General features: G+C 37.6%; 1 protein-coding gene across 2 annotated transcripts in view; it reads left to right on the plus strand.

Moving 5' to 3' along the window:
• KITLG (KIT ligand) overlaps nt 1-25,591 on the plus strand; it is a 53,762-nt gene that overhangs the window by 17,765 nt on the left and 10,406 nt on the right. The window contains exons 2-6 of one of the 2 annotated variants that reach the window (XM_063154927.1): nt 7,799-7,912; nt 16,948-17,010; nt 21,566-21,745; nt 23,639-23,801; nt 24,676-24,771. In XM_063154927.1, coding sequence (XP_063010997.1) covers nt 7,799-7,912; nt 16,948-17,010; nt 21,566-21,745; nt 23,639-23,801; nt 24,676-24,771 — 616 coding nt within the window. The remainder of the gene's footprint in view (nt 1-7,798; nt 7,913-16,947; nt 17,011-21,565; nt 21,746-23,638; nt 23,802-24,675; nt 24,772-25,591) is intronic. The other variant, XM_063154928.1, reaches the window with a different exon arrangement.

Below are 25,591 nucleotides of genomic sequence, written 5' to 3' on the forward strand. Positions count from 1 at the left end.
CAAACAACATAAAATTTGTAGCAGATGGTAAGAATTAAAGATCCAGTACAGAATTTCTATAACAAGTCTTATTTCCTTTTCTTTACTGGTGCTTAAAAGTCTAAGATTAAAGAAGATTGCTTGGTATATATTTTCATTATAATTCAAAAGAATATTTAATATAGTGGATTTTTTTTTTTTTTTTGCATGAATTTGGCAAACAAGCAAGACCTCTGAAATAGATCTTTAGAAAAAAATGTTTAATTAAGTATTTTATCCAAAAGACTGTCTTTTCATTCCCTGAGGAAGACAGATCATCCACCTCCATATAGTGTGAGGAGCTTTTCCTCCCTGCAAAGATAATTTTATCTTATGTTGCCTTCCCTTTTAAATTACTTAAAAATGCCATTGGGTCTATGCTAGAATTCTGTAAGTTCCCAGTAGGGGAAAAAAAAAGACAACTTCCTCTTTGAAGTTTGTGGGAGGTTTTGTTGAGTCAACTGAAGTCTGGTTGTCTGCTAATTTCTATTTTGATTGTGCATGTATTTGGATCCCAATGCTTTTTTTACAGGACAATAAATTATTGGCCTTTATCACTCTATAGACAGAAAGATGAAAAATTTCAGTATCAATCCTGGATGTTTACTATGGAATTTTACAAGAAGTGGAAAGGGAAAATCTCTCTTGCCAGTACACATGTCCTAAAAAGACTGCTAAGTGCAGGACCTTTGGAGATCCTGATAATCTCTGATTCTGATTTTATAGGAAGATTTCTTTCAAATTATAGAAGTTTTTAAATTCTTATCCTTTCTTCCAGCTGAAATACTTCTGTCCTTTAAATCTCCTGACTCTTTCACTGAACTAGAATGCCACCTGATGGATTATTATCAGTAAATATTTATTCAGACACTTTTAACACGAGTTCCAGAGGCAACATTCATGTATAATTACCTGTCTCTTGGTAACTTCACTTCCCAGTACTTGGGAACTAAACAAACTGGCTGCCATCCAGGACAAGTTTAGGATGCATGGAAACTGCCTGAATCCCTGATTGTCAAGTGAGATTAATGAGTGGACAAAATTTATTATGGATCAGATTACATTTTTAAAGAACCAGAGCTTATATTTTTAGAACAGCCAAATATTTTGCAATGGTACCATTATAGAGATTGAAAATAAATATGTTAATTTACACATTAAAAAGACTTTTTTGTAGTTTACTGAATGTAATTGCAAAATACCTGAATTGCATTGATTTGCAAAGCAAACTCTCTATCACTTTACAGTTCTTGCTTATCACATCCATCTTGGTTTCAGCTGAAACACACAAACCACACTCAGCAGGAGTTTGGGTGCTCCTTACCAAGTGTGCACATTGGCTGGAGCAGCCAGCTACTTCTGTCAAGAAGAGCTGCAAGGGGTAGAGGATAATAGCAGTTAGCCTGAGGTCATATGAAATGAAGTTGGCATATAGTCTTAAGCAGCTTCCCAGTTTTCCCAAGGTCTGGATGGTGGGAAAGAATGGTGTGACTCATCATTTTCTCAACACTGTAAAGACTACATATCTTAAATTTGTCTGATTCAGGAAATAGATGTGAATAACTTGGCAGAGCTAGAGAATGGTTTCTCCTCACAGCTGAAAAAGAAAAATATTGGAGAAAAAGTAGTTCTGCATCAGCACTTAACAGGTTTGGGACTACCTTTTATCCATTGACCTGAATAAAATTATTTCCAGTTCATTAAGAGTGTACCTTAGGAAGGGAACTGGCCTATAAGCATCTGAATACAGCAATTGGCTTTGCAAAAGCAATTTGCTTTGCTTCTGCACATATGGCTGGTGGAGTCTAGCAAGTTCCACTTTAACATTCTGCCACCAAATGAACAGTTAGATGAAAATTCCCATTCTTGTGGTCACACAAGTGAGTGCAAAGGCATTCTAGGAGTCCCCTGTGGATATACACCTGAGTGTAAAGTGTGGGGGAAGAGCTTCTAGGGTTGGGAAAGTTATAGAAAGGCAAATACAGTATTGCCACAAAAAGATGGAACAGCTATGAAAGAAGCTTGCCTGTTGAACTCATTTGAGTGTAGGTAGCAATGGCACCTCCTCCCTGCTTATATTTGTAGCATGAACTTGCCAATTTCCTTCCGCCTAACCCCTTGAAATACCCTCATGCTATGTATTTTAGATATTATGTGCAGAACTGAGTAGAAAATATACTGTGTTTTGTAAACAACCACCTATATGTTCAAATATTTTGTGTCCAAAACATTCTAAAACTTACTTTGGAAAAGAGTTGTTATTAGTATTTTTATAGTCTGTGTTGAAATCAAAATGCAGAAAAATATCTCTGATACTCTCTGTTGCTTACTTTTACCATCATACTCCTTACTACACATCATTGTTAAAAAAATAAAGAGTGGTATCAGTCACTAGAAAAGTATGTATCTGGATTTTGTAATCATAACAAAGCATGGAGGGTGTGATCCAGAGATTTTTAGGTGTCTCATCACTGCAGAGTGACTCACGGAGCTGGAGTTATGCATTTTGTTCATTGGACTGCCAAAAGGTTGTTCAAGAAAACCCACAGGTTGACTGGGGAGCTTCGCAGAAGTTAGGGTGCCCAGATGGAAGAGCATGTGTGAGACAAGGATACACACAGACATGGTGATGTCTGTTCAGTGAACATGTCTATTTTTCTACATATTGGCTTGACAATGTAAAATGCATAAATGTTGTGAAAAATTAGGGTCAGGAGTACCAGTGTACCCCTCGTTTGCCCCTTTTAGCCAGGAAGCCATAATAGACAGGAAATCAGCTCTAGAAGTGCAAGTGTGGCGCTTGGGGACGTGGTCTGCTGGTGAATTTGGCTGTGCTGGGTTTATGGTTGGACTTGATGATCTAAGAGGTCTTTTCCAACCTAAATGAATCTATGATTCCATGGTAATTACAAGGTAGATATATCAGAGAATCCCAGCTCACCTCCCGTGAGTTGGAATGACCTTGGTTGCAGGAAATGCAACCCAGGTCTGCCGCTCAGAGAGAACCCCAGTTGGTAGGCTATTGTATTTGGTGAGACTAGGGCCATTTTTGGTGGTCAAGGGGTGTAACTAGACTTAAGCCTTAACTATGCTTTATTCAGCAGTGCTTCTTTCAGCTACTCTGAAGTAATTTCCTGGGTACTTGAGAATGTGCAGGGGACATTGCCCGTTCCAAATGTGCTTGCCAAGTACTTCATTGTTCCAGATCTAGTTGGTCTAAAGTGGGTGACTTCTTTTTCCACACTTAACTCGCTTTTTCGGGGGCTTGAGCAATGTTTAGTACTCTAAGCAGTATTTAGGTATGGCCATGTTGGGTATTTAAGTTAGCACTGCCATTTGCAGGTGTGAAGGTGTCACTGAATACCATGGAAATTGTAATTGGATTACATTCTGTATAAATGCTCTTCTTTCATTTAAAGATTTTTCTATTCTGGCAGTTAATTTCTTAATTGGTTTAAGACAGTTCTTCCATGACTTTAATTATTTAATCTCTGTCACAGCTAGGTAACTAAATAGACCTAAGAAAGAATTACCATGCTTCTATGCATCTGGATGCTTTGTGGTTTAAAAAAAATAGCAAAGAAATCTATTTTCTTGCTATTTACATTTTCTCTATATCTTCTTACAAAATGTTTTTCAAGGCATAAGTATGAACATTGAGTTACTTGTCCATGATTGACCAACCAGGGTTGTCTGTGGCAGAAGTTCACAAGCTGTGTCTCAGCAAAGCAGCATATAAACACTGTCTGAGGGGCCAATACTGAAAGATGTTCCTACTCCAATGTTAACAGAAGAGGAAAATAAATTTGGGAAGCCTAGCCCAGGGTGAACATTGTTCCATATTGTCAGGTAACCTTCTTCAGCTGTGGCTTGGTTGTGATTAATTGGGTGATTTGCTCAGGAAACTGGGCTGAAAAATTCCAAGGCTAATATGATTTGAATACAAGAAATTTTAAACTGGAGAACCCGTTCATCTGTGTAGTTACTGCCTCTCCCTCTGCTTAATGCTTTTTTTGTGGTTTGCTATTTGCTTTTTTTTAATGCTTTCAACCTTCTTGTGATTAGAAGTGTTATCGGACAAACTAGATATTTGGGAATGTCCAGACTTTCCAAAGAATGGTTTATTTAGCAATGTGGTATTCCCCTTGCCGCTTTCCTCTTAAGGAATTAGCTGAACATTAACATGATTGAATATCTTTCATAGCATACTGTGAAAGAGATGCTAAACCACTCACTCAGCAGCCTTTGTCAACAGTTGAGATTGTAAATGAAGTGAATAAATAAAAAAGATGTTGATTTACAACTGAAAGGGTGGTCTTCAACACATTGGATCACTAGCTGAGCTTCTTAAATGCTGTTTGCTGAAACTCTAGATTGTGGCTTCCAAGCAATAGTGCAAATCATTTGCAGAATAAACAAATGAGTGTACTTGAAATCCTTAGTTTTAATTATCCTTTTGAGTCTCATCATTATTTTTTCCCCTTGCACAAACTTAAATATTCAGTATTTAAGAGATTTCAGAATCTAAAGACAATTGAATAATTTTTGAGCCAAAAATAGGAAGAGGCCCTTTGGTATACAGGTCTGCCTCCAGTCTGCTATATATCTTCAATTTAATGCTAATAAATGACGTGTGATTAAATTCTTAGGCCAGCTTTGAAAAATCCCATGTTAACTTAGGGGTAATTAAATATGGAAATCTGTTATGAGTGCTGTGTAGGTAACTTTTATTTATGCTTAGTAAAGTATAAAATGGGCATCTCTATTTATAAAGCTATTGTTTAAGGTTCCCATTTGTTCTGTCCTTGATTTAATTCAGCCTATTCAAGTTTTGCTCAAACAGCAGGTTTGGTCATTAGTAAATAACACAAAAATAGCTCAACCCTTTCATCTGTACAGTCCTTACATATAATGTGCCTGAAGGCATGCGTAATGTAAATATTTTGTAAGTGCAAATAATTAAAAGATTTTGTATAATAGACATGTTGAAACTAGCAGTATTTTGAAGATTTTTTAGTTCCTGTTGGATGACACAGGGAGAAAATAACCAAGAAAAACCTCAAATAATCTCAAAATTTGGAAATCATTTGGTTTTAATAGCAGTTATAAAATTATTATGCTTTTAAATCCCATCCATTTTTACATAGGAGAAAAAGTATTATTTATTTACATAATTATATAATGTATAGTGATTTTAAACTTCATGTACAAAAGTATTGTTATTTATTTACATAATTATATACTGTATAGTGATTTTAAACTTCAGAAGTACAAAAATTGACAAGGTGCATTAAAGTTCTGCTTTTATTTGGAGTGCACTACAGTGTTTATTAATATTACTTAGATGATCCGCTGAAAAAACATTTCTAGTTGAAGAATTTTGTTACTTTTTTGATTATTAGACTGTTGCGCTGAACATCATCCTATGACCATGACACAGTTCAGTAAAAAATTCCATCTTTACTTGCTAATCAATACTAAGGAATCCAATAAAGAAATTGTCAGTTCCTGGTGTGAACTCCATCTCCAACGAAGATACCAGGGAAAAGTCCCTGCCACTGTTACTGCCAATGCACTGGTTTACTCCAAAGGTTGAACGACTCAGATTTTGTTCTTGAAAGCAGTACAGTTATCATTATACTTATAATATAGCTGCAGTATATAGTTGTCATTAACTTCTTGCCTTTTTTACTGCAATTTATTTCCAAAAATTGTGAATGAGGAGGTAGCCTGTTAACTTGAGGTCACCTTTTGTTTCCTTTGTGAATCTGGAGCTTATGAAGGAAAGGGAGACGTTTCTCTTGATGACTTGAAATCAGTTATTAAACAGCTTTGAGCTCTAATACACTGCAAGGAGCTCTCAAAGGTCCTTTCTAAAACTAGCAGCATCTTTGTTTGTATATATATAACTGCAAAGCTTTCTGTAGCTTAAAAGACGGACATTTTGTAAGACAGACTATTAATTATTCTCAATCCTTCACCTTGGTAATTATTCTCAGTAATTATTTGTACAAATATTAAAATAAAATTATTTTTAAATACTAGTTTTGTTGAAGCAAGAGACATTCTCAAAAGACATGCATATTGTAAATGCACTTTGCTCAGAATACTTTTGATTTCTTTCTCTGTGGTGTCTGAGAGTACAGTTTAGGGGAAGGCAAGTGCAGGCTGCACTGAAATCAGCAGCCCTGGCTTGCCTCATCTTTGACAGAGTATTTCAGCTGTGTCAGTTACGTGGATCAGAAAGCTGAAAAATACTACAGGAAAACAAAAATGGAAGTTGTCTGCCTGGTATAACTGACTAAAACCATCTCTGCCAGTGCAGAAGGAGGGGAAGCTGGATTGTCTTTTCTACCAGCTGCCCACGCTGGTTTTACCTAAATATGTCAGGAAGCTGTATTCTAAGAAAGCAAACGACCAGTTTTACTTGCAGGATATATACAAGATTTAAGAGATAAAAGATACAAGAAAGAGATTACTCTTGTCATTTAACAGCTCTTTTAGATAAAGTGCCTGGCACTGTTCTGTCAAGTTTATGAAATTCCTGAGCAACCTTTATTATCATTCTTTCTCAGGCTCTCTATATTACTATAATGATACATCTTTTTAATCTGTGATTTTTCTCTTGCTTTCCTAGAGAATTGTGTCGCTGTTGTTTCATTTGCTTTGCTCTTAAATTGAAAGGCTGGACAGCACATGAAGGCGAGGGTGGAAGCTGGAGTTCTCTACCTGTCACACAGAACAGACGGGGCTGAGCTCTGTCTTAGTTTGTGCAAAAGCAAATCCTGATCTCAGTCCTGCCCTTATGGAGGCTGAGGAGCCTGCACAGGCAAATTCCATACTTGCCGTAAATGTACACCATCATCGGCTTTTGCTGACAGCTTCAGTCAGCTGGCAGAAGAAGCTTCACAACCCGAGGCAACTTTTGATTATCCATAACTTAAATGCTTTAACATTCTGGAGCTAGGGATCTGCAGCTTAAACTTGGCACGGGGCTCTGTGGGAAACCAGCGAAGCACAAGGAACAACAGAAGGCGAGGAAGTTCAGGCAGTGTAGCCAAGGAGACACCCAGGTGCATCGCAGCCAGTTATCTGGTGCTTTTCTTGTGAGTCTCACAAGCCTGTGTCAGTACATTGCATTGCTGTTTCCAGCAGGATTTAGGAGGGGAATGTAGTGCCAAAGCCAAGCTGGCACTTCTGAGAGGCCGGAGCACGTCACTTGGAGAAGATGTACAGTATTGCTGCTTGAGATGTCAGTACTTGGGCAGAGTCCAGTCGTGGGTTTGCTTGCAGTTTAAGTACTCAAATGAAATGGCTGTGATTATTAACCTTCTCCTTTTGTCTTGATCTACTCTGGTATAATTTTGTTCCTTATTATTTATCACATTAGAGCCACAGATCTATCAAGTGAATGACAAGTATACAATCAATTGTATTTTGATGATAAAGAGTATTGCAAGATTTGTATCTTTCTCTTCCTTGCAAACTTTGCAAAAACCCAGCTAAGAATGATCCTGTGCAAGTAACCTAATGGCTCAACACTAGGTTTTCCATTAACATTCTAACAATGTTTGCTTCCAGAAAAGATCAATTAAGTGCATTTTCATGGATTCCTGCCATGAAGATGATACTGTAATGGTGGTACAAGTATGCCTTCATGAAGGATAAAGAGTATTGTTGCCTCTAGACAGCAGATATGAAAAACATTACTGCAATCTCTTGTTGCTTCATATTTGGCAATTGCTTACTTGGGGTTTCTTGTTTCTTCTTTACTAAACAGACTTGGATTATCACTTGCTTTTGTCTTCAACTCCTCCTACTTAATCCTCTTGTCAAAGCCCAGAGTTCCTGCGGGAATCCAGTCACAGATGATGTGAATGACATTGCAAAATTGGTAAGTACCTTTAATTTTACATTATTCATGTTAAAAAAATTGTCAGTGTCTAAGGGCACTTACCTTTCTAATCAAAGTTAGCAAATCTGTATTGAAACTAGGGCAATATTAAAAGAAAATCTATCAACATCTGTCACTTGAACAAAATCTTTTTTTGCAGTGAAAGCAATTCCAGTGTTAATTGAAGAGATTACCTTGACCAAAATGGAGTGTGTGTACATATGTAGTTTCCTGACTCCAAACTTCAGTAACAATTGCCAAAAATCTTTATTTCCTCAAACATTCTTTCAGAGCAGATTGTTCCCCATGCAGATGAAAGATTATTGTCTTTGTGTTACTGACTTGCATGGAGCAGGCTGGCAGCAAACAGAGCTGAACTGAAGCAGAGTCTTTACCTCAGGTATATGAAAGACAAGTGGCACACATAAAAATAGTGTGGTATTAGACATCATTGTAGCAATCAAAGCAATAACAATTGGACAGGTTTTGCAGTCTTTGGGTGTGAGTGGGTTACACATGTTGTATGTTTCTCTGCTGGCTGTACACAGAAGTTGAAGTCTGAAAGACTCACAGCTTCATATAAAAACTAAATTCACTTCAGGAAGTTTTAACTGTTACTTAATTTACCACTGCATTAACCTGAAAAACAGCATCTGCTTGTGAAGTCAATTGGTGTTTAGCTCCACTGAGGTTAATAATTATGCTATTTTGCAGTAGTGCAGGATATAACACCAAGGTTTCTAAGAAATAATATATACTGAACACTTAGCAAGCATATCTTCATCTGCATATTGAATCTAGCTGAAAATTGTGGCTTCATTGTGGGAAAAAATTTGCAACATCAGTGTTATTATTGTCAAACACTTATATTAACACCCCTAGCATTTGCTGCCTGTGCAGTGTTCTTAACTTGTTTTCTTTGGTCCTTTTTATACACATTGGCACATAGTGTGAATCTCTAGGTGTGCTCTATAGTCCTACTTAAATGTTTAGTGCTTCAAATTAGTCCCTTTAGGCAGAATTTTGAAGTATTGGCATATTTATCCCAGATAATATTTCATCTCTTGGAAAAGTATTAAGCTTTGATGTAAACCTGTTGACAGCATGCAAGAACAACAGAATTCCTGTGAGGGCTGGTGAAATTGTGTAGTGCAGGGATAGTAATAAATTTATGTCAATTATGTGTCCTGAAAACAAATGCTTTAACTTTCCCTGTAGTATAACTTAAATTTCAAAATCATATAAATACAGATTACAAAAAATGTGCAAGCAGCTTGAATAATCACACTGTCCAGGTTACCCTGTTCTTCTGCTACTGTGGAGCTTGAGTAGAGTGGGGTTGGGCTGAGCTTCTTTGGACACTCCTCCACGAGGATGCTGTGTGGTCATTCTCCTGACTTAGACCCGTATCTTTCAGATCACCCTACAAATGCAAAATTGAGGTCAAGTTTCCAAACAAGTTCAAAGATACTTTGGGTTGGAGAAATAACAGACAGATGCAGACAGATGCAAAACATAGATTCTCTCTGTTTTGAGTTGCATGAGTTGTTTTGAGGAAAGCCTGTCTTCTGTTTTGTCTGTGTTGATATTTGCAGAAATAATTTCAATGAAGTAACTTGAGAATTAAAAGGATAAGGTGAAAATAAGTTTAGTTCTATCAATTTAGTATAAGAACTCTTTGTTTCAATTGATGTGACTAAATTGCATGTTGATCATTCTCTTTTGAAATTCTGGCAACTAGACATTGAGAACAAAAATTTAAAACTACATAATGAGGTTTAAAGTACTTTTAAAACAAAACTTTGTTAGCTGACAGTGTGAATATGAGGAGGGAGAAGCCTAAAGAGAATACTGACTGGTCATACTACTTTGTAGCAAGTATAGGGTTTTTTATGCTCTATGAACTATATCCTTGGTACCTATAAAAAGGACTCCAAAATGATATTACTTAAAAATATGGTTCAGGTGACCCTATAACTCTTGCAAATTGAAGTAAAAATTTTGTACCATTTCTGCTTTTTGAAACACCATATGCTCATTGAATTAAGGAGCAATATTCTGATGATGTGTTTTTTCAAAATTCAACCCAATCCCTTAGCCACTCCTCGTATGACTCACTCTCTTGACCCCTCCCCAGCTCTGCTGCCCTCCTCTGTTGCTCCTCTTGCAGTGAATGGCCCAGAACTGGACAAAGGACTTGAGCTCTGGCCTCACCAGTGCTTGTACAGGGAGACAATCCCTGCCCTGGTCCTGCTGGCCACACCACTGCTGATACAGACCAGGGTACCAATGGCCTTCTTGGCCACCTGGGCACATGTTGGATCATATTCAGCCAGCCCTCAACCAGCACCCCCAGGTCCTTTTCTTCCAGGCAGCCACTGTTCCCCTAGCACAGCGTAGAGTTGTTGTGATGAGTGCAGGACCTGCCCTTTGCTTTATTGGACCTCAGACAACTGGTCCCAGCTGCCTGATGGAGCCTGTCCAGCTCCCCCTGCAGAGCCTTCTTACTTTCCAGCAGATCAACTCTGTCACCCAGCTTAGTGACTGAGAGTGCTCTTGGTCTCCTTGTCCAGATAAAGATAATGAATAAACTGATACCGGCTGACCCCAATAATGAGCCCTGGGGAACACTAATCACCACTTTGTTGTGGCACCATTCATCATCAGTCTCTGGCCCCAGCCATCCAGGCAGTTTTTACCCAGTGAAAGGTGTACTTGTCCAAAGCATGAGCTGCCAGCTTCTCCAGGAATATGCTGTGGGAGACAGTATCAAGGGTTTTACTGAAACTGAGGTAGACAACATCCACAGTCTTTCCCTTTGTCTGGAGATTCTATGGGCCTCTCAGTAAGAGTTTTATTTCTTCACTCATCCAAAGAATCTGTGCCTGTAGAACATAGGGTCTTTAATAAATATCCTTCTCTTTCACACTGAGAACAAATTGTAGCCTGGAGGATTTCACAGAAGTGTTATGTGTACAGTTATTGCTCATAGTTATTATGATGTTATTCACAAACTCTGTCACATTTGGACACAGTGATGTAAGCTTTATTCTCAGCCAGACTGTCATGTTCTTTAACCCTTTTTGTCCACATTTGTGAGTATAGCCCCATCTCTGTGTACAACAAACTATCTGTTCAGCGGTAGTGCACAAATCCCATCTCTTAAGGATATTGCACTCTCTTCCTCCTGTCTCATCACAAATTATCAAGCATAATTGGTCTAGAGCCTAGCTTCAGTTAGGCATGAATCCTCCTCAGAGGCAGAGTATGATCTCTTTCATCTCCCCAAAATGTTAGTCTGTCCTGGGCTATTTCTCCTCACTGTAAAGTTGCGTCACCATGTCTCCCCAGCCATTCAGGTCTTCAGCAAAGGTGTCTGATTTGGCTCTTGATGTTTCACAGACCCTTCAAAGTTCACTTCTAAAACATTCATTGTTTTTCATGTCATAATAGGAGAAAACTTTTTCTTGTAGTTCTCTGGACAAACAAGTACATTTTTCTTCCAAATTCTTGGCGGATAAAAATCCAGTCTATGAAAAATCTTTTTCTATCTTCAGCTTCTGTAATTTTGCTCTTCTGTCTGTACACATGCTGCTCTGACCCATTCTCCTCTACTTATTTCCTTCAAGCTGTTCCTCCTTTTTTTTTTTCCACTATCAATGGCAAGCTTCTTGGGTTTATCTTCAAAGGTACTATTAACACTGCCTGTGTTGTCATAACACATGCTGAGTTTGCCCTCAGCTTCTCCTCATTATTTTCCATGGTATCTGTTACACTGTTTGTGGTTGCAGGGAAAATGCTCCTTGATGATCCAGGCAGATGCCCATCCTCTTCCTATCTCATGCTGAAATTCTTTGCAGTATGAATCCATGTCCCTCATTTGGCTTTTCCACCAGTATGCTTTCCCCCACCCCACACACACACTTGTACTGCAGTGCACCTACAGCTTGCTAAACAGTGCCACAATTCCCTGTCCAGTCTGCATTTATTTGGTACTGGGCTTGCTGTCAACTGGTACTGTAAACCCTCTACATCACTTTAGAAAACTCCTGAGCGTGACTGTGGCTGTGTTCTGCTCAACTTAATTGTACTATAGGGATATGAGAACATGCCTCAGTCAAGACCCTGAGTGAATATAGACATTAGATGTCTATTAAGCCTAAGCTATTGGAGAATTAGTAAGGCATGCTGTGCAGTGCCTGAAAATGTGGGTCATTTGCCTAATCAACTTTGTTTTGAGTAATAAATTGAGGAGAGATGTGTGCTGTAACTTGTTTTCAGTGCTCTTAATCTGGATTTTCACTAGCACCATGCTAGACTCACACCAGAATAAAGAAGTGGAAAGAAATTCAATAACTATAAGGTTTCTGACCATTGGTCAATGTAAGTCCAAACCAGACTGGTATCTCTTAGTAGAAAAAATGACTTGTATACTTTGTAGGATTAAATTTATTCTCATCTAGGTAATGTAATTTTGTCATATGAAGAATATATCCTAAGTAAAATGCTCTTAAGAAGCAAAGAACAATTGAACAATCATTTTTTTTTTATGGTGAGAAGTTCAAAAGAGCATAATTTCATACCAATAGAGAATGAACGTATTTAGAGAGCATTCATTCTGCGCTACTCACCACGTGACCTCCTGCTTCTTTTGTAATGAAGATGTCTGGAGGGAAGCACATTTTCCTTGATGAGCAAATGTTCCATATTATGAAACTGTAATTGCAGTACCTATCAATAAAGTCTGTCCCCATTGTTCTTTTCAGCACAGTAAGTCAGCAGAAAACTGCATCTCTGTAATTGTGCATTTGATTTTGCATAAGAATTAGAAATCAGTTCGTTATATATGTTTGTTAAATATGAACATCAAAACCTACATATAAATAGAATTTTCACTGAGCTGTGCAGTATGTACAGAATATACCTACATATTTTTGTTTTGTTCATTAGCAAAATCTAAAATACCTCTTCTTCCATGAACTACTTCTCTAAAGCAATTTTCTTCTTTTTAATTTTCTTCTTTTAATGTAGGAAAACCAAAATAATAGTCAGGATTTACTGACCAGTTCTTTGCTGGAGACATGCTGTCAAATACTTTGCTTTCACATTACATCTTTGCTGTAAATATGTACTTTACACTCTCTGCCACGTTTGATTTTTATTTTTAAATGGATTTAACTCTCCTGAGTGAAGGGGTTATAAAAAATGATCCAGAGTTGTTATGTTGCAAATAATCTGCCACTATGACTGTAAAAAGTGTGAACGGAAATTGTTAGCATGTTGTCTTATGCCAAATGATGAGGATTTTATTAACTGCTTCATTAGCAGATGAAATAGAGTGGATTGCAGAGATGAGGGATAGACTGTGGAATCTCCTGAAGGAAAAGAGGCCAGGGAAGCAGTGAGAAAGAGCCAGAGAGGGACTTTTGACAAGGGCATGTAGTGCTAGGACAATGGAGAATGACTTTAAACTGAAAGAGGAGAAATTTAGATTTGATGTAAGCAAGAAATTCTTTACTGTGAGGGTGGTGAGGCACTGGAGCAGGTTGCCCAGAGAAGTGGTGGGTGGCTCTTTCCTGGAAAAGTGTCAGGACAAAGTTGAATGGGGCTCTGAGCAACCCAGTGTAGTGGAAGATGACCCTGTCCATGGTAGGGAGTTGGAACCAGACTGTCTGTAAGGTCCCTTCCAACTCAAACCATTCTATTATTCTGTGAAAAGAACCGGAAAAGGGAAATATATAGAGAGAAATTCAAGGTAGAAATTATATCCAAAAGGAAAGTATGTTTTTTCCCATCATATGCTTCAGAGTAAAAAAGAAAACACTGACAATGGAAAGTGGTAATTTTATTCTATTAGCATACTTTATCTTTTGTATGTGTATAAAAATTATATCCATGCTTGTCTCCTTATAATTTTCATTAAAATCACAATAAAAGAAATTTTCAAGAGCAGGCCTCATTTCAATGGATGTGACTGCAGATAGGTCATCTCTCATGTCTGCTGTTGCAATGTAAGAGTAGTTTATGGAACCCAAATTACTTTTATATCCTTTTTTCATCTCCACATCTATGTGACCATGAACATTTTTTAAAACATGTTTGGGCTATGCAATGTTAACAGTGATGTATTAGATATTCAGACCTCTCTATGTCAAAAGTAATCTTACATTCCCCAGTTTAAGATTTTGTTACAACTGGGAATATAGCACTTACTGTTGGTTTTATATGGATTTAAAGATTCTTTAAAGAGCTAGATTCCCTGCTCTTCAACTCTTCTCAGCCTGTTAGGATATCTGCAATCACACACAGCAACTAAATCAGAGAAAAATTTAATGACATTTTAATAGCAAATCAATGCTTTTGGTTCCATACGTTGCTTGGCAAGATTATCAGTTGACATTCTCTGTAATGATCAAAACTGTTACTTCTGTTTAAACCAAGGTAAGTTGTGCAGGCAGGTGTTTTGTGGCCCCTCAGATTTATCACTGTACTCATGGAGCTAAGGTGGGGAACTAATAAAAAAGCCATTCCAGGACTCAGGTGGCTTCAAGGGACAGTTCTTTTCCAAATACTTTTGCTTAGGCAGGTCAGAGCCACCTTGTCATCTGCTCCTTGTCGGAAGGCACAGCAGTCAGGCACCCTTCAGAGAGTGGGTGTGCAGAATCCATTCATTCCTTTCAGGATCATTTGAGCAGATGAAAATCCAGTGGTTGCATTTGGATCAGTCTTGGTGGTTAGTGTTCAACAAAATTTCAAGATTCATTTCAGCAAAGCAAGGGTGTACAAAATGCAGACCTAGTACAGACATATCTTTCACTCTTACATCAGGGGCTTTACCCTATTTTCTGTGTGTGAATTGGGAAGTCCAAGTGCAATACAAATGTAAGTCCCTCACTTTGACTGAGATCCATCCTTTACCAGCACAGCCTCTGACACGTGGACTTCAGTCAACAAAACTTTAACAGCTTTCGTCTTGAGGCAGTGCATGCATTTTGTCTTTGACACCCTCCTCCCAGTGATCTTCATTTTTAGTAGTAAATTCAAAAATATCTTATCTGATTCACAGTCTGTCAAGAAGAGAAATATCTGCGGCTGAGCTGTTTGCTCCAGCTCTGATTGAGAAGGTGCAAGGGCTCTTGGGCACTTAAATTTTTTTAACTGTGCGTGAAAAGTGCTTGAGAGGCTCTGGTGCCAGGAAAGTAGATTGTATACATAATGCATGTCAATTCTTGTAGTGTGCATTTATATGGAACAAATTTAATCTTCCAGTGACCTTTCTTAAAGAACAGTGGTTTTGCTGGCATTGCTAAGTGTGGAGTCCCTCTAGAGTGAGTATGGGAAACTTTGCACGTAGAGTAGCATCTTCACCATCTGCACTGCTTAAAGTGCTGCTAATCCTACCTCTCTAGGCATGCAAAGGAAGCTAGAAAAAATACTGAATACCTATTCATATGCTGTGATGCCGTGATGTTTTAAAGAAAGGAATAACGGACAAAAAAATTTGGATGAGGATTTAGAATAAATCGATGCTCTAAAGAAAGAACAAATGTGTTGAAATATTTTTCAGTATTTATAGCATCTTGAATCCACTCACCAAAATGCCAGGTAAATAGAAATTAATGCAGAGAATTTTAGTGGTGCTTCTGCTTTGGGAATGTGTAGGTATAAAAATAAAACAAGAATAAAAGAAGAAACAAAACTGGTTTATGGGAGGGAATTTTTAAGGGTCATTTATACAGAAACTGTTCTAAAGCTGCAGGAGAATAGTAGATGTCATTGAGCTGAAAAATTGTATCTTAGCCCACATAAATTAAAAAATATCCGGAATTCACTTGTGTTTGGCTGTATATAAGCATTGCCCTTGATCATTTCTAGAACCATAATGTTTTTGAATAACTGGTTTAATTTTTAATTGAAACAAACTTTTAATTAAGAAATAAAACATTATGTTTTGCCAAACAAAATACTACCTAAAAACTGCTCAGGAGGAAAAGAAATCCCTGGGCTGGTTGCTATAGCAGCAGAATCAAAAGCAGCCATAACAGAATGATCTTTAACCTGAAGTAGAAATGTTTTTGCACCAAAGGAGCTACATCTGTGCATATTGTTTTTGACTATGTGGATTTCAAACCAGGATAATAAGTATCAATTGACACTTTCATTGATAGAAGATAGGTTTATTGTATTATTAAGCATCATATTATGATGCTTTTGAAAAAATATTTCAAAAAACTGTGGATTTGTGGCCGCCCAGTGACTGTTGGCCTGTTCATCTCCCAACCTAGCACATTGCCCAGATGTTCAGCTATGCCTCACAGTAGCGTTGGAACCCATCTGTGGCAGATTGTATAATTCAGTGGGAACCCTTCTTCCACTCCTTGTCTTTGCTGCAGCACGCTTCATGCTCGCCCCCTTCTGCAGAGCTGCATCTTACGTGTGTGGAAGCTCTCCTTTGCCCCAGGACATTGCTGTGATATAATGATATTGCTCATCATTACTAAGAAGCACAACTCCAAAGTTAATGTTTTTTTTTCTGACCTGGTACATAACTAAGCACAAGGCAGGCAAGTATTTAGGTTCAGATGGATGTCGAAGTTGGATGTTATTTGAAGGAAAAAGGGCAAGATACTTCTGGGTCCTCTATTGTCTATAGTAGAAGTTGTCATGTAAACACTTCAAGGCATTAAAAGACAGAAGGGCAGTGGAATTTCTGCAGTAAGGAAGAACATCAGATCACTTCTTCTCAACCCATTGTTGACTTTAACTTTGCTGGGAAGCAGTAGCACTGACCATGATCAGATGAGATCTGGGCATATTGCAGAGCTGTGGAAAGGTGATTCACTTGTGAATAAATAAGTGTCAGTAGCAGTTCCACAGGAGAGTAAGCATGTAAGTAAACATTTTTGCCTGCACCTGGTAATTTACCGAAAGTTTGTGTTGATATTTGGTAGATTTTGTTGAATGCAGTAATGGAAATAAAGTCTTACTTTGTGTAGTAAGTAATAACATTTTTATTATCTGTTTTTATTATTTAGGTTGGAAATCTCCCAAATGATTATATGATAACCCTTAAATATGTCCCGAAGATGGATAGTCTGGTATGTACAACCACTTCAGAGTTATTCCCAATAAAACAGCCCACTGGAACCAGTAATGGCTGGGCTGTAACATTCTGTACCTAGTCCTATGTTTTAGCAAGTTGCAGTTAAATAATATTTATTTCACTTTTCATATGGTTCCCAAGTATTTATTTAATAGAAATGTCGAGCAATTCCCAGTCTCTTAAAACTTTTATAATTACAGGGATTCTAGGAAAGTCTTTTTCTTCATATTAATTTTTTTAACTTATTTTTTTGTGAAAAGTCAGATTTTCATTGTGTTAGTATTTTGTCAATATTATTTCATTGTGTCAGTTGAAAAATATTACTTTCTTAAAGAAATAGGTTCTCAGTAATTGTACTTTGGAACATACTCTAGAAGTCCTTGTTTCAGCCAGTGGAAATGCCAGTAGAGCACAAGAAATACTAAGTAGCCAGTAAAGAGAGCCCCAAGCTGAGCAAATGGTGGTGTCGGTAACTAAACAAACCAGTAGAATTTCAAACATACTTTGTGTTATTCTTTCTCTATAATCCCATATTTAATACATAGTGGTACTTTCAAATAAGCATTATCTATACATCTTAAAATTATATAACATTTTTATTTTAAAATTGTATTATTTTATTGATCAATCTGTTACATATTTTTTGTTTTTCCTCAGTTTAGCAAAAAACATTTTGAAGTTTCATATTGAAAACTTGGTTGTTGCATACATTGCAATAAAAAGGAGGAAAGGAAGCAAGTTGAAAGTACAAATTATATTGAATGCTATATTGTTTTAAGGCAAGGAGAAAAGTAAGAAACTCGTGATTTTGTCAGTTAAACTGAACAACTCTGCGCCTGTCTTAAGAATTAATCATTGTACAAATACAGTAGCTGAAATTGTACAAATCAGTAGCTGAAAAATATCTGCTGGATTTAAGAAGCTGGTTTTGTGTCTGTGCAAAGTTTTCACTGTAAAAATCTAATTTGTATGTGATAAACGTATGAAAATGTGCCCTACCCTACCACAATGTAGCAAATCTAGCAATATTCCCTATTGATATTGGAAAATTATGCCAGAAGCAACATTCAACCCTGAATAACAAGAAGATGGGAGGAGGAAAAGGAGGGTGCTGGATAGTGAAGGGCACTGAGTTGTGAGGTTATGAAGGGTTATGTCAGATGTAACAGTGTTTTTAAGAGTTTTGCTGGAAGCTTGAGGTTTTCACTAAAACTCAGAGTACTTTGGAAAACCCAGTTTAAAGTTGGTTCTTTAGACAGGAAAACTGCAGAATAAATGCCATGAAGTCAGGTACTAGGTCCTATATAAATAAAACTAATAGAAAATTTTCCATTTCTTAGAATATCCAATATTTAGAGAAAAAGGAAGCAAGATTGGCTGCCACCATCCTTTGACTGCTGGGCTTTTTGAAATTCACTGGTCTTGCTGTCTGATGTGATGACATTCACATCTGTGGAGGACGGCTGTAGCTTGAGTGCTGTTTCCCCAGCTTCCAGCCCATTAGCTGTTGGGCTGCATTGAGGCCATTCCCTCCACTGCTCTCCTGGGGGTGTTGGCAGATGAAGAAGGCCAGGGAACCTGCTTGAGCAATGAGTCCTGGTTGTTCTCACTCCTGCCTCACTCTGTGGTTCGGTTTTGACTGCCAGTATGCAGATTCTTTTCCATTCTTTTCAGTGCTTTGTCATCTTGGTGCATCATGTCCAGAAATTTAGATCCAGTTTACATTTACAGCAAGCAGCCAAGAAATAAAAAGGGAGAAGTTCAGAGCTGAGACTTCCATGTTCCCTTTGCACAGCACTTTCAGTCATGGTAATGACAGGTGCAGCTCTTGGCCACATGCCTTCACAGGAGAAGGTACTCAGCAGTATTCGGATCCCACTTGGCCAAATTCTTCTCTGGGAATTTGAGGCTGTGTTATGCATACCACAGCAAGGGATAAGTACGCTTTACTCTGGTCCATGCAAGCTGATAAACCCATGACTTGGCCTAAAGTAAATGCCTTTTGCTCAACTCTGAAGGGATTGAAATGGTGCTCTGCAATTTTTTTTAATAGAATTTAATAGATTTTTTTAATAAAATTTGATTTTAATCTTCAGCGCATGCAGTAAGTGGGAAGTGTACTCAAGGTAGCAAGTCCCAAATGTAGATGACTAAAGGTAGGAAGGCAGGGTGAACACAAAGCAGATGGGAAGCCAGTGTAGTGCATGTAACAGGAACAGACTGACCCATCCATTAAACAAAAGGGTTGTTGCATTATGCACTAGCTCAAGGCAACTGAGTGGCTTTAAAAGTAGTCTTGTATAGAATAAACTGTGTAGTGAAACCTGAAGGTTAAAAGGCAGAGATGACAGCAAAGGGCTGAATTCAGAAGAGGAGATAACATTTAAACTTCTACAGAGATGTAGAAAGTAAAAGCCAAATGAGAGCTACCCTGAAGTACAAGGGAAATCACATTTGCAATTGCCCTAAAGTGTAAATCTTGGTCAAAGTTTACACAAAATATCAGAGTCAAGCCTCCATTTCTCTTTGCAAATAACGTCATATTTTTCAATTAGAGCAGTTTTATCCATGTTTTAGGTAGGTATTGACATAGCAAGTGATTGCACAGCTTGACATTACTGAAAAGAGAACTTAGAGCTTTTGTGAAATACAGCTTTGTAGGTCAGAACAGTTCAGTTAGAGGAGACTCCCACACGCATGCTAAACCACAGGAGCAACAAAATAGACTCCCTGCTGGAATTGCCAAATGCTCACTAGAAGAAGCAGCAAGCTTATGCTAGTCCGTGCCAGAGGATAATGCTCACCCACAAAACCTCAAAGGAAAAGGTTTTCAAGGTTTCCAGTTCAGGGAAGCACAGTAGTTAGTTCTGTGTCAGTGTTCCCACCCCAAAGCAGAGGAAAGAAAACGCGTTGCCTGTCTCATGGGGGCAGTGGGACATGGCACAACATACGTTGCTTGAACAGAATATGTTTCAACAAACTTTCTCTGATTTATTTGCTTCTGCCTCCCCCCTCACCTTACTGTCCTCGAAGGAAAAAGGGGAAGCAGACTCGAGTCAAATGCTACCCATTTTGCTTTTTGTTTTTTTCTTTTTGAAGTCATTGTTGAGATAATTGCAAAACATTATATCACTTACTTGCCACAGGTTATCATTGTGTGAAAGAGTGGTACACAGAAGTGAAAATTCAGGTGGAGCTGAACAATGTATTTACATTTGGTTCTCTAAGCCTGGAAGCCTAATAGTCTGATTAGTCTTCAGAAATGTGAAGTGTATATTTTTTCTTGTCAGAAACATTTACACATCAAAGCAGAACAACATCTGTGGATTTCGGTCTTTTTTAAAAAAATAATCCGTATGCAGGTTTATTGAAGAAATTGAGTAAATGAGATTAAGCCTAGAAGTGTGTACATTGCCAAACATTTGCTGTGTGCTGCTGAAGGTGGATTCAGTGGGCGCTGCCTATCCACTGCGCAGCAATTGGAAACTGGTTTAGTGATACTGAGAGTACTTTGGGTTTGTTGGGCCAAGATCTTTGTATCTGGAAGTCTTTAAGGAGACATTTTCAATATTGGAAAAATACTGTTATGTATGGAATAAATTCTCATAACATTTGCCATTAAAAAATTAGCTTTTATTGGGAAGGTATTTACAGGTACAAATTGCAGTTCTGACTTATGCATTACGTGTATTTTTGCTGATCATGCCATGTTAGGAATTTTCCTGGGCTGCGTGACCTTTTCCTCTATTTGACTACTGTTATATATGTTATATATGTATAAGTAAAAGAAGTTAATGACTTCCTCTAAAACAGCAAGATGAATTATCAGGTTTCAGTCATGTGAACAGCTGTACAAACTTTGTCTGCAAACTAATTGTATAGGTGTTAGTGTATACAGTGACAGGCTGTGCAAAACACTTTTGTTATCAAAGATTCAGGAAGAAGAAAGGCTTTTAGATCTAGAAACTGCTCCCAGTAATGACATTTAGTGAAAAAGCTGAAGAGAAAGAATTAACATTAACTCAGCTAAAAAGTTTAAAGGTGGATAAAAGCACACAGGGACTTCATGCAAAATTTTTAGGGAATCCCTTCTGAAAAGAAATTTAAATCAGGGATCTTTGGGGTCAACTGAGTCATGTAAGGTAACAGCAATAAATGAAAACTGATATTTAAAGAATTGTTAAGGCAGTAGGAATTGAAAAGAAAACAAATAGGTTAATGAAAGCATGGACTAGGGTTCATAGCAACATGTTCCAAGGCTCAAGTGCTCAACACACTGACACTTGGCATTCATTGAGAATTTAATGAAGGGATGGCATTTAACAAATAACCATATATATATATCAGTATCAGTCATAATAGAAATATTACCAAAAGGAATGAAGAGAAAATTGGTCACATTAAAGAAGAAGAATTGTAATTTGTACTTTTGAGATAGTTTAAATTGGAAAGAACAGTCTAATTTACTTTTACACATTGAGATGTTTACCCAGTTTTTACAAATGTCTGATATTTAATTTACATCTGTTTCTCTTTTTATCCCCTGACAGCCTAGTCACTGTTGGTTGCATTTGATGGTGCCTGAATTTTCAATAAGTCTACATAATCTTCTCCAGAAATTTTCAGATATTCCAGATATGTCGGATGTTTTAAGCAACTATTCAATCATCAATAATCTCACAAGGATAATTAATGATCTTATGGCATGCCTTGCTTTTGACAAAAACAAGGTAATTTTATGCAGGGTTTCAGCTTTTGTACTGGATACTTTTTTTTACTTTCTGTTGGGCAATATTCAGTAATAGTTTAGGAATTTCCAAGGCTTTATTAGATTTGTTTTCATTTCTATTCCTGTGCATCTGAAATCCTACTTTGTTTAGAAATGCCCTGAATACACTATACTAACATTGGTTAATTTTTTTCTCCTGTTTCAAAGAAAAAATTTTAGAAGGAATTACAGTATATACAATAACCTGTATGCAGTTATTTAAAGTCAGAAATGCAGTGATCTTCCTTAAGATAATTAATCCATTCTGATCTTTTTGAAGCTAGCAGAAATCTTCCTTGTGTATCCAGCTTAAGTTATATATTTTGCTAGTGATCTTAATGTAAATGTAAAGATTATTTAGTTAAAGTTATTAATGTACTCTTAGTATGTATCACAGTGTGTGAAACTCTAAAAGCTTTTCCAAGGTTTGGTTTAATTTTTTATATAAAGGCACAGCAAAGACCAGAGGACATTGGTCCATTTCCATGTGTTTCTGGATTCTGACAGCAGCTGGAAGGATTCTTGTTCAAGAGATGTCTCATTTTCTGTGCAGGCAGGGAAGGGGGAAAGAAATTAATTTTCTAGTCTGTTATCCAGATCTGACCAGACTATCACTAAATAAAAATAAGTTCTGTAGTTGAAGGTTTTGTCCTACAGAATAAAACAGGTAAAATACACCATGTCCTTTAGAGCAAGTATTTTATCTTCCATATACAGTTGTTTTTATCAGCTAAGTCCTTAGTTTTTGTAATTGCAGCTTTTCAACACCCAAAATGAATCCAATAAGTAAAACACTCAGGTGCCTTTAGAGTGGAATAACCTTGTAAGCTTGCTATGTATTTGCATTGCACTGCTGTGAGTATTTAGATATTCCCTACTTTTCCAGTTCAAACTGAATTATCTCCAGACTTCAGTGTATATATTTTTTTTCCTTTCTATTTTTGTCCTGATGATTCAAATCACTCAGCTGGGATGTGGTTGGGGAAGAGGAATTTTATTTTGTAGAATGGAAAAGTAAATATCCTGTAATTCAGCAAAACAACTAGCTGTTGATTTCCTTAGAGAATAACGATCTTAAGTCTAGTACTTTCAGCATCAAACATAAAATAACTTTGGAGCCAAAACCAGGAGGTTTTCTTTAGGACATACTTAAACCATGTTCTTACCACTGTCCTCCTTCTTAAGAGTACAGAGTTACCCCAGGCCAAACTTGACTTGCTGAGATAAAAAAAAAAAAAAAAAAAAAAAAAATAAGAAAACCGTTAATAATCATCATGGATCTCAATCATGTTGTTTAGTCTGGCATCACAAACATGTCTGTTAGACCTCAGAGCGACTGGGCTTCCTTGTGCTTCCTTGTTTATAGTTGCTCTTATTTTTAGGTCTGTTATCAGGGATCTCAGCCTGTTTCTGAGCAGTGGTGCACCCCAGCTATTGTATTTTGTTCCCCATCATCTTGATGACTATACCAATGATTGTTGTGTTCATGTGTTGAGATTAAAAGACTCATGTGAAACTTTGCGAAGTAATGTGAAATCCAGGGGGTTTTTTTAATGAGGGGAATTTTAAGAAGTCTCTTGGTTTTCAGTGTAGGATGGGAGACTGTCTTTCATTCCTTAGCAATTTTGCAACACTGTATTAATAATTCATTTCTATTTGCAAAGCTAATTTGAAATCCTCAGATCAGAAGGCTTCTTTGTTTTATGAAGATTGTATACAGCTAATCTGGTTGTCTGCAGGTTAAAAATATAAATGATTTTGTATCATCTTTGGGTATTTTTTATCATTTGTTGAGGTGTTGAAATGAGCATCTCCCTTGACCTTCTTTCAAGCTGAATTCTATATTTTACTCTAGGATTTTGTAAAAGAAAATGGTCACCTTTATGAAGAAGGTCACTTCATTCCTGAGGATTTTTTTAGACACTTTAATAGTACCATTGAGGTCTACAAAGAGTCTGCAGACAGATTGGATAAGAATGACTGCATTCTGCCTTCAACAGTAGGAACACCGGAGAATGGTAAGAGGGGTCTCCTTTTGGGGAGCAGAATCTAGGCAGATAAAAGTGTGTGATTATCCTTGGATTTCAGAGATGCCAAAGATCTGATACCATGCCTCCATGTCACCTTTTTACTGCAACTGAAAATAACTACTGACACTGAAGGTTGTGTTTCTGTTCGAAGTCGAGTTCTAGTGCCATCACTCCTAGATACATCATTTCTCAGTATAATCAAAATAACCTTGCATTATGCTGCTCTGTTTCTATTCATCCAAAATATATCCTGAATTTTTTACATTGTCCTTCCTATCTTCTCTCGATGCTCTATTTAGTTTTATAAGGCGGTAAAAGAGCCTAAGATTGCACAACTGAAAGGAGAGGAAGTTAGGACAAACTGTAAATTGCAGCAGCCTCAAGTCACCTTCAATTTCATCCCACTTTTCTTGAACAGGGAAATGTTTACTTCATTTGAACATTTTAACAAGCTCAGGTCAAGCTCCTGCAGATCTTTCTTATCCTTCCAGTAAATGGAGGGTTTGTATTACCTTTTCTTTTACTCTCTCCAGTGACAGATATTAGCTTTTTAATTAGGGCAGCGTGTCCAGTTGTACAGTTACATCAGTAGTAACTAGAAGCAGATCAGTGTCATAACTTAAGAACTTGTATGCAGTAACTGCTTTTCCAGATTAGCTATTCAGCAGCAGCTCAGCATGTAGACACTTCTGCGTCTTAATAAAACTGCCTTTTTTGTCTTAATCCACTTTATGAAGAGTCCTACAGCCAGCTTTTAAAACAGCCCTATAGCCCCATTAGAGTAGTCCTGTAGCCCTTCGTCTAATATAGAGGGAACTGTATTTTAAGTTTCATAATTCTGACACATTCATTTTCTATTTAGATTCCAGAGTCGCTGTCACAAAAACATTTTTGTTTCCTCCTGTTGCTGCCAGCTCTCTTAGGAATGACAGCATTGGCAGTAGCACTAGCAGTAACAGTAAGTACAAGTGATTGAATATATGTCTCCATTTTGTTCTGGTAGCTGGTTGTGAGAGCTCAGAGGAAAAGAATGTCATTAATTGTGCAAATTAATGGGAAGTTACATGTTCCTGATGGTGTACCATGTGTTTCTCAGCTGTCATACTGAAATGCAATGAACTTATCTAATCAAAATGTAGAGATGCTATCGAGTTACAATTATGTGACAGCAATCTACAACTTGGAGAGGGCAGGCCTCTTCGTTTTGGCTGTCATGAGGTCTCACTAGTCATATGGCCTCAGAAAATTTGGCCAGACATTTCATTTTAACTCTCAGAAAAGGAAGTTGCTCCAAATGAACAGAATAGCTACCCTAAATCGTATGAGGGTACTCGCATGAACAAAGAGGATACCTGTACATTGCATTTTGAGAGTGCTGTCAATCCCAACCAAGCTTTACACCAGCCCTGAGGCCAGTCCCGTGTTTGTTTGGTGTAGTTGCAGTAGGGCCACCACCGCAAGTCAGCGTGCTTTCACTTGGGGTTAATGGCAAAGTCACTGCCTTTCTGGCAGGCTGCAGTCTTCTCTCTGGCATACTCATGTCACCTTTCTTATCTGTCTTAGTCACTTATTGCATAACAGCTCCCTGATAAGAGTCCAGAATGGTTGCTGTAAGAGCCTCAGCATTACCTATCACGAGGTCAGAAAGGGCATAAGCATCTGAGGTGAAAGGAAACAGTGAAGTTTCAGGGGCTTTTAGTGACATCATGTACAACAGGGTGAACACTATCTAGAGCTTCCCACGTGAACAAGAGGGGATTTTCCTTAGAGGTTCCTGA

The sequence above is a fragment of the Melospiza melodia genome, chromosome 4 (genome assembly GCF_035770615.1).
Source record: "Melospiza melodia melodia isolate bMelMel2 chromosome 4, bMelMel2.pri, whole genome shotgun sequence".
NCBI lineage: Eukaryota > Metazoa > Chordata > Aves > Passeriformes > Passerellidae > Melospiza > Melospiza melodia.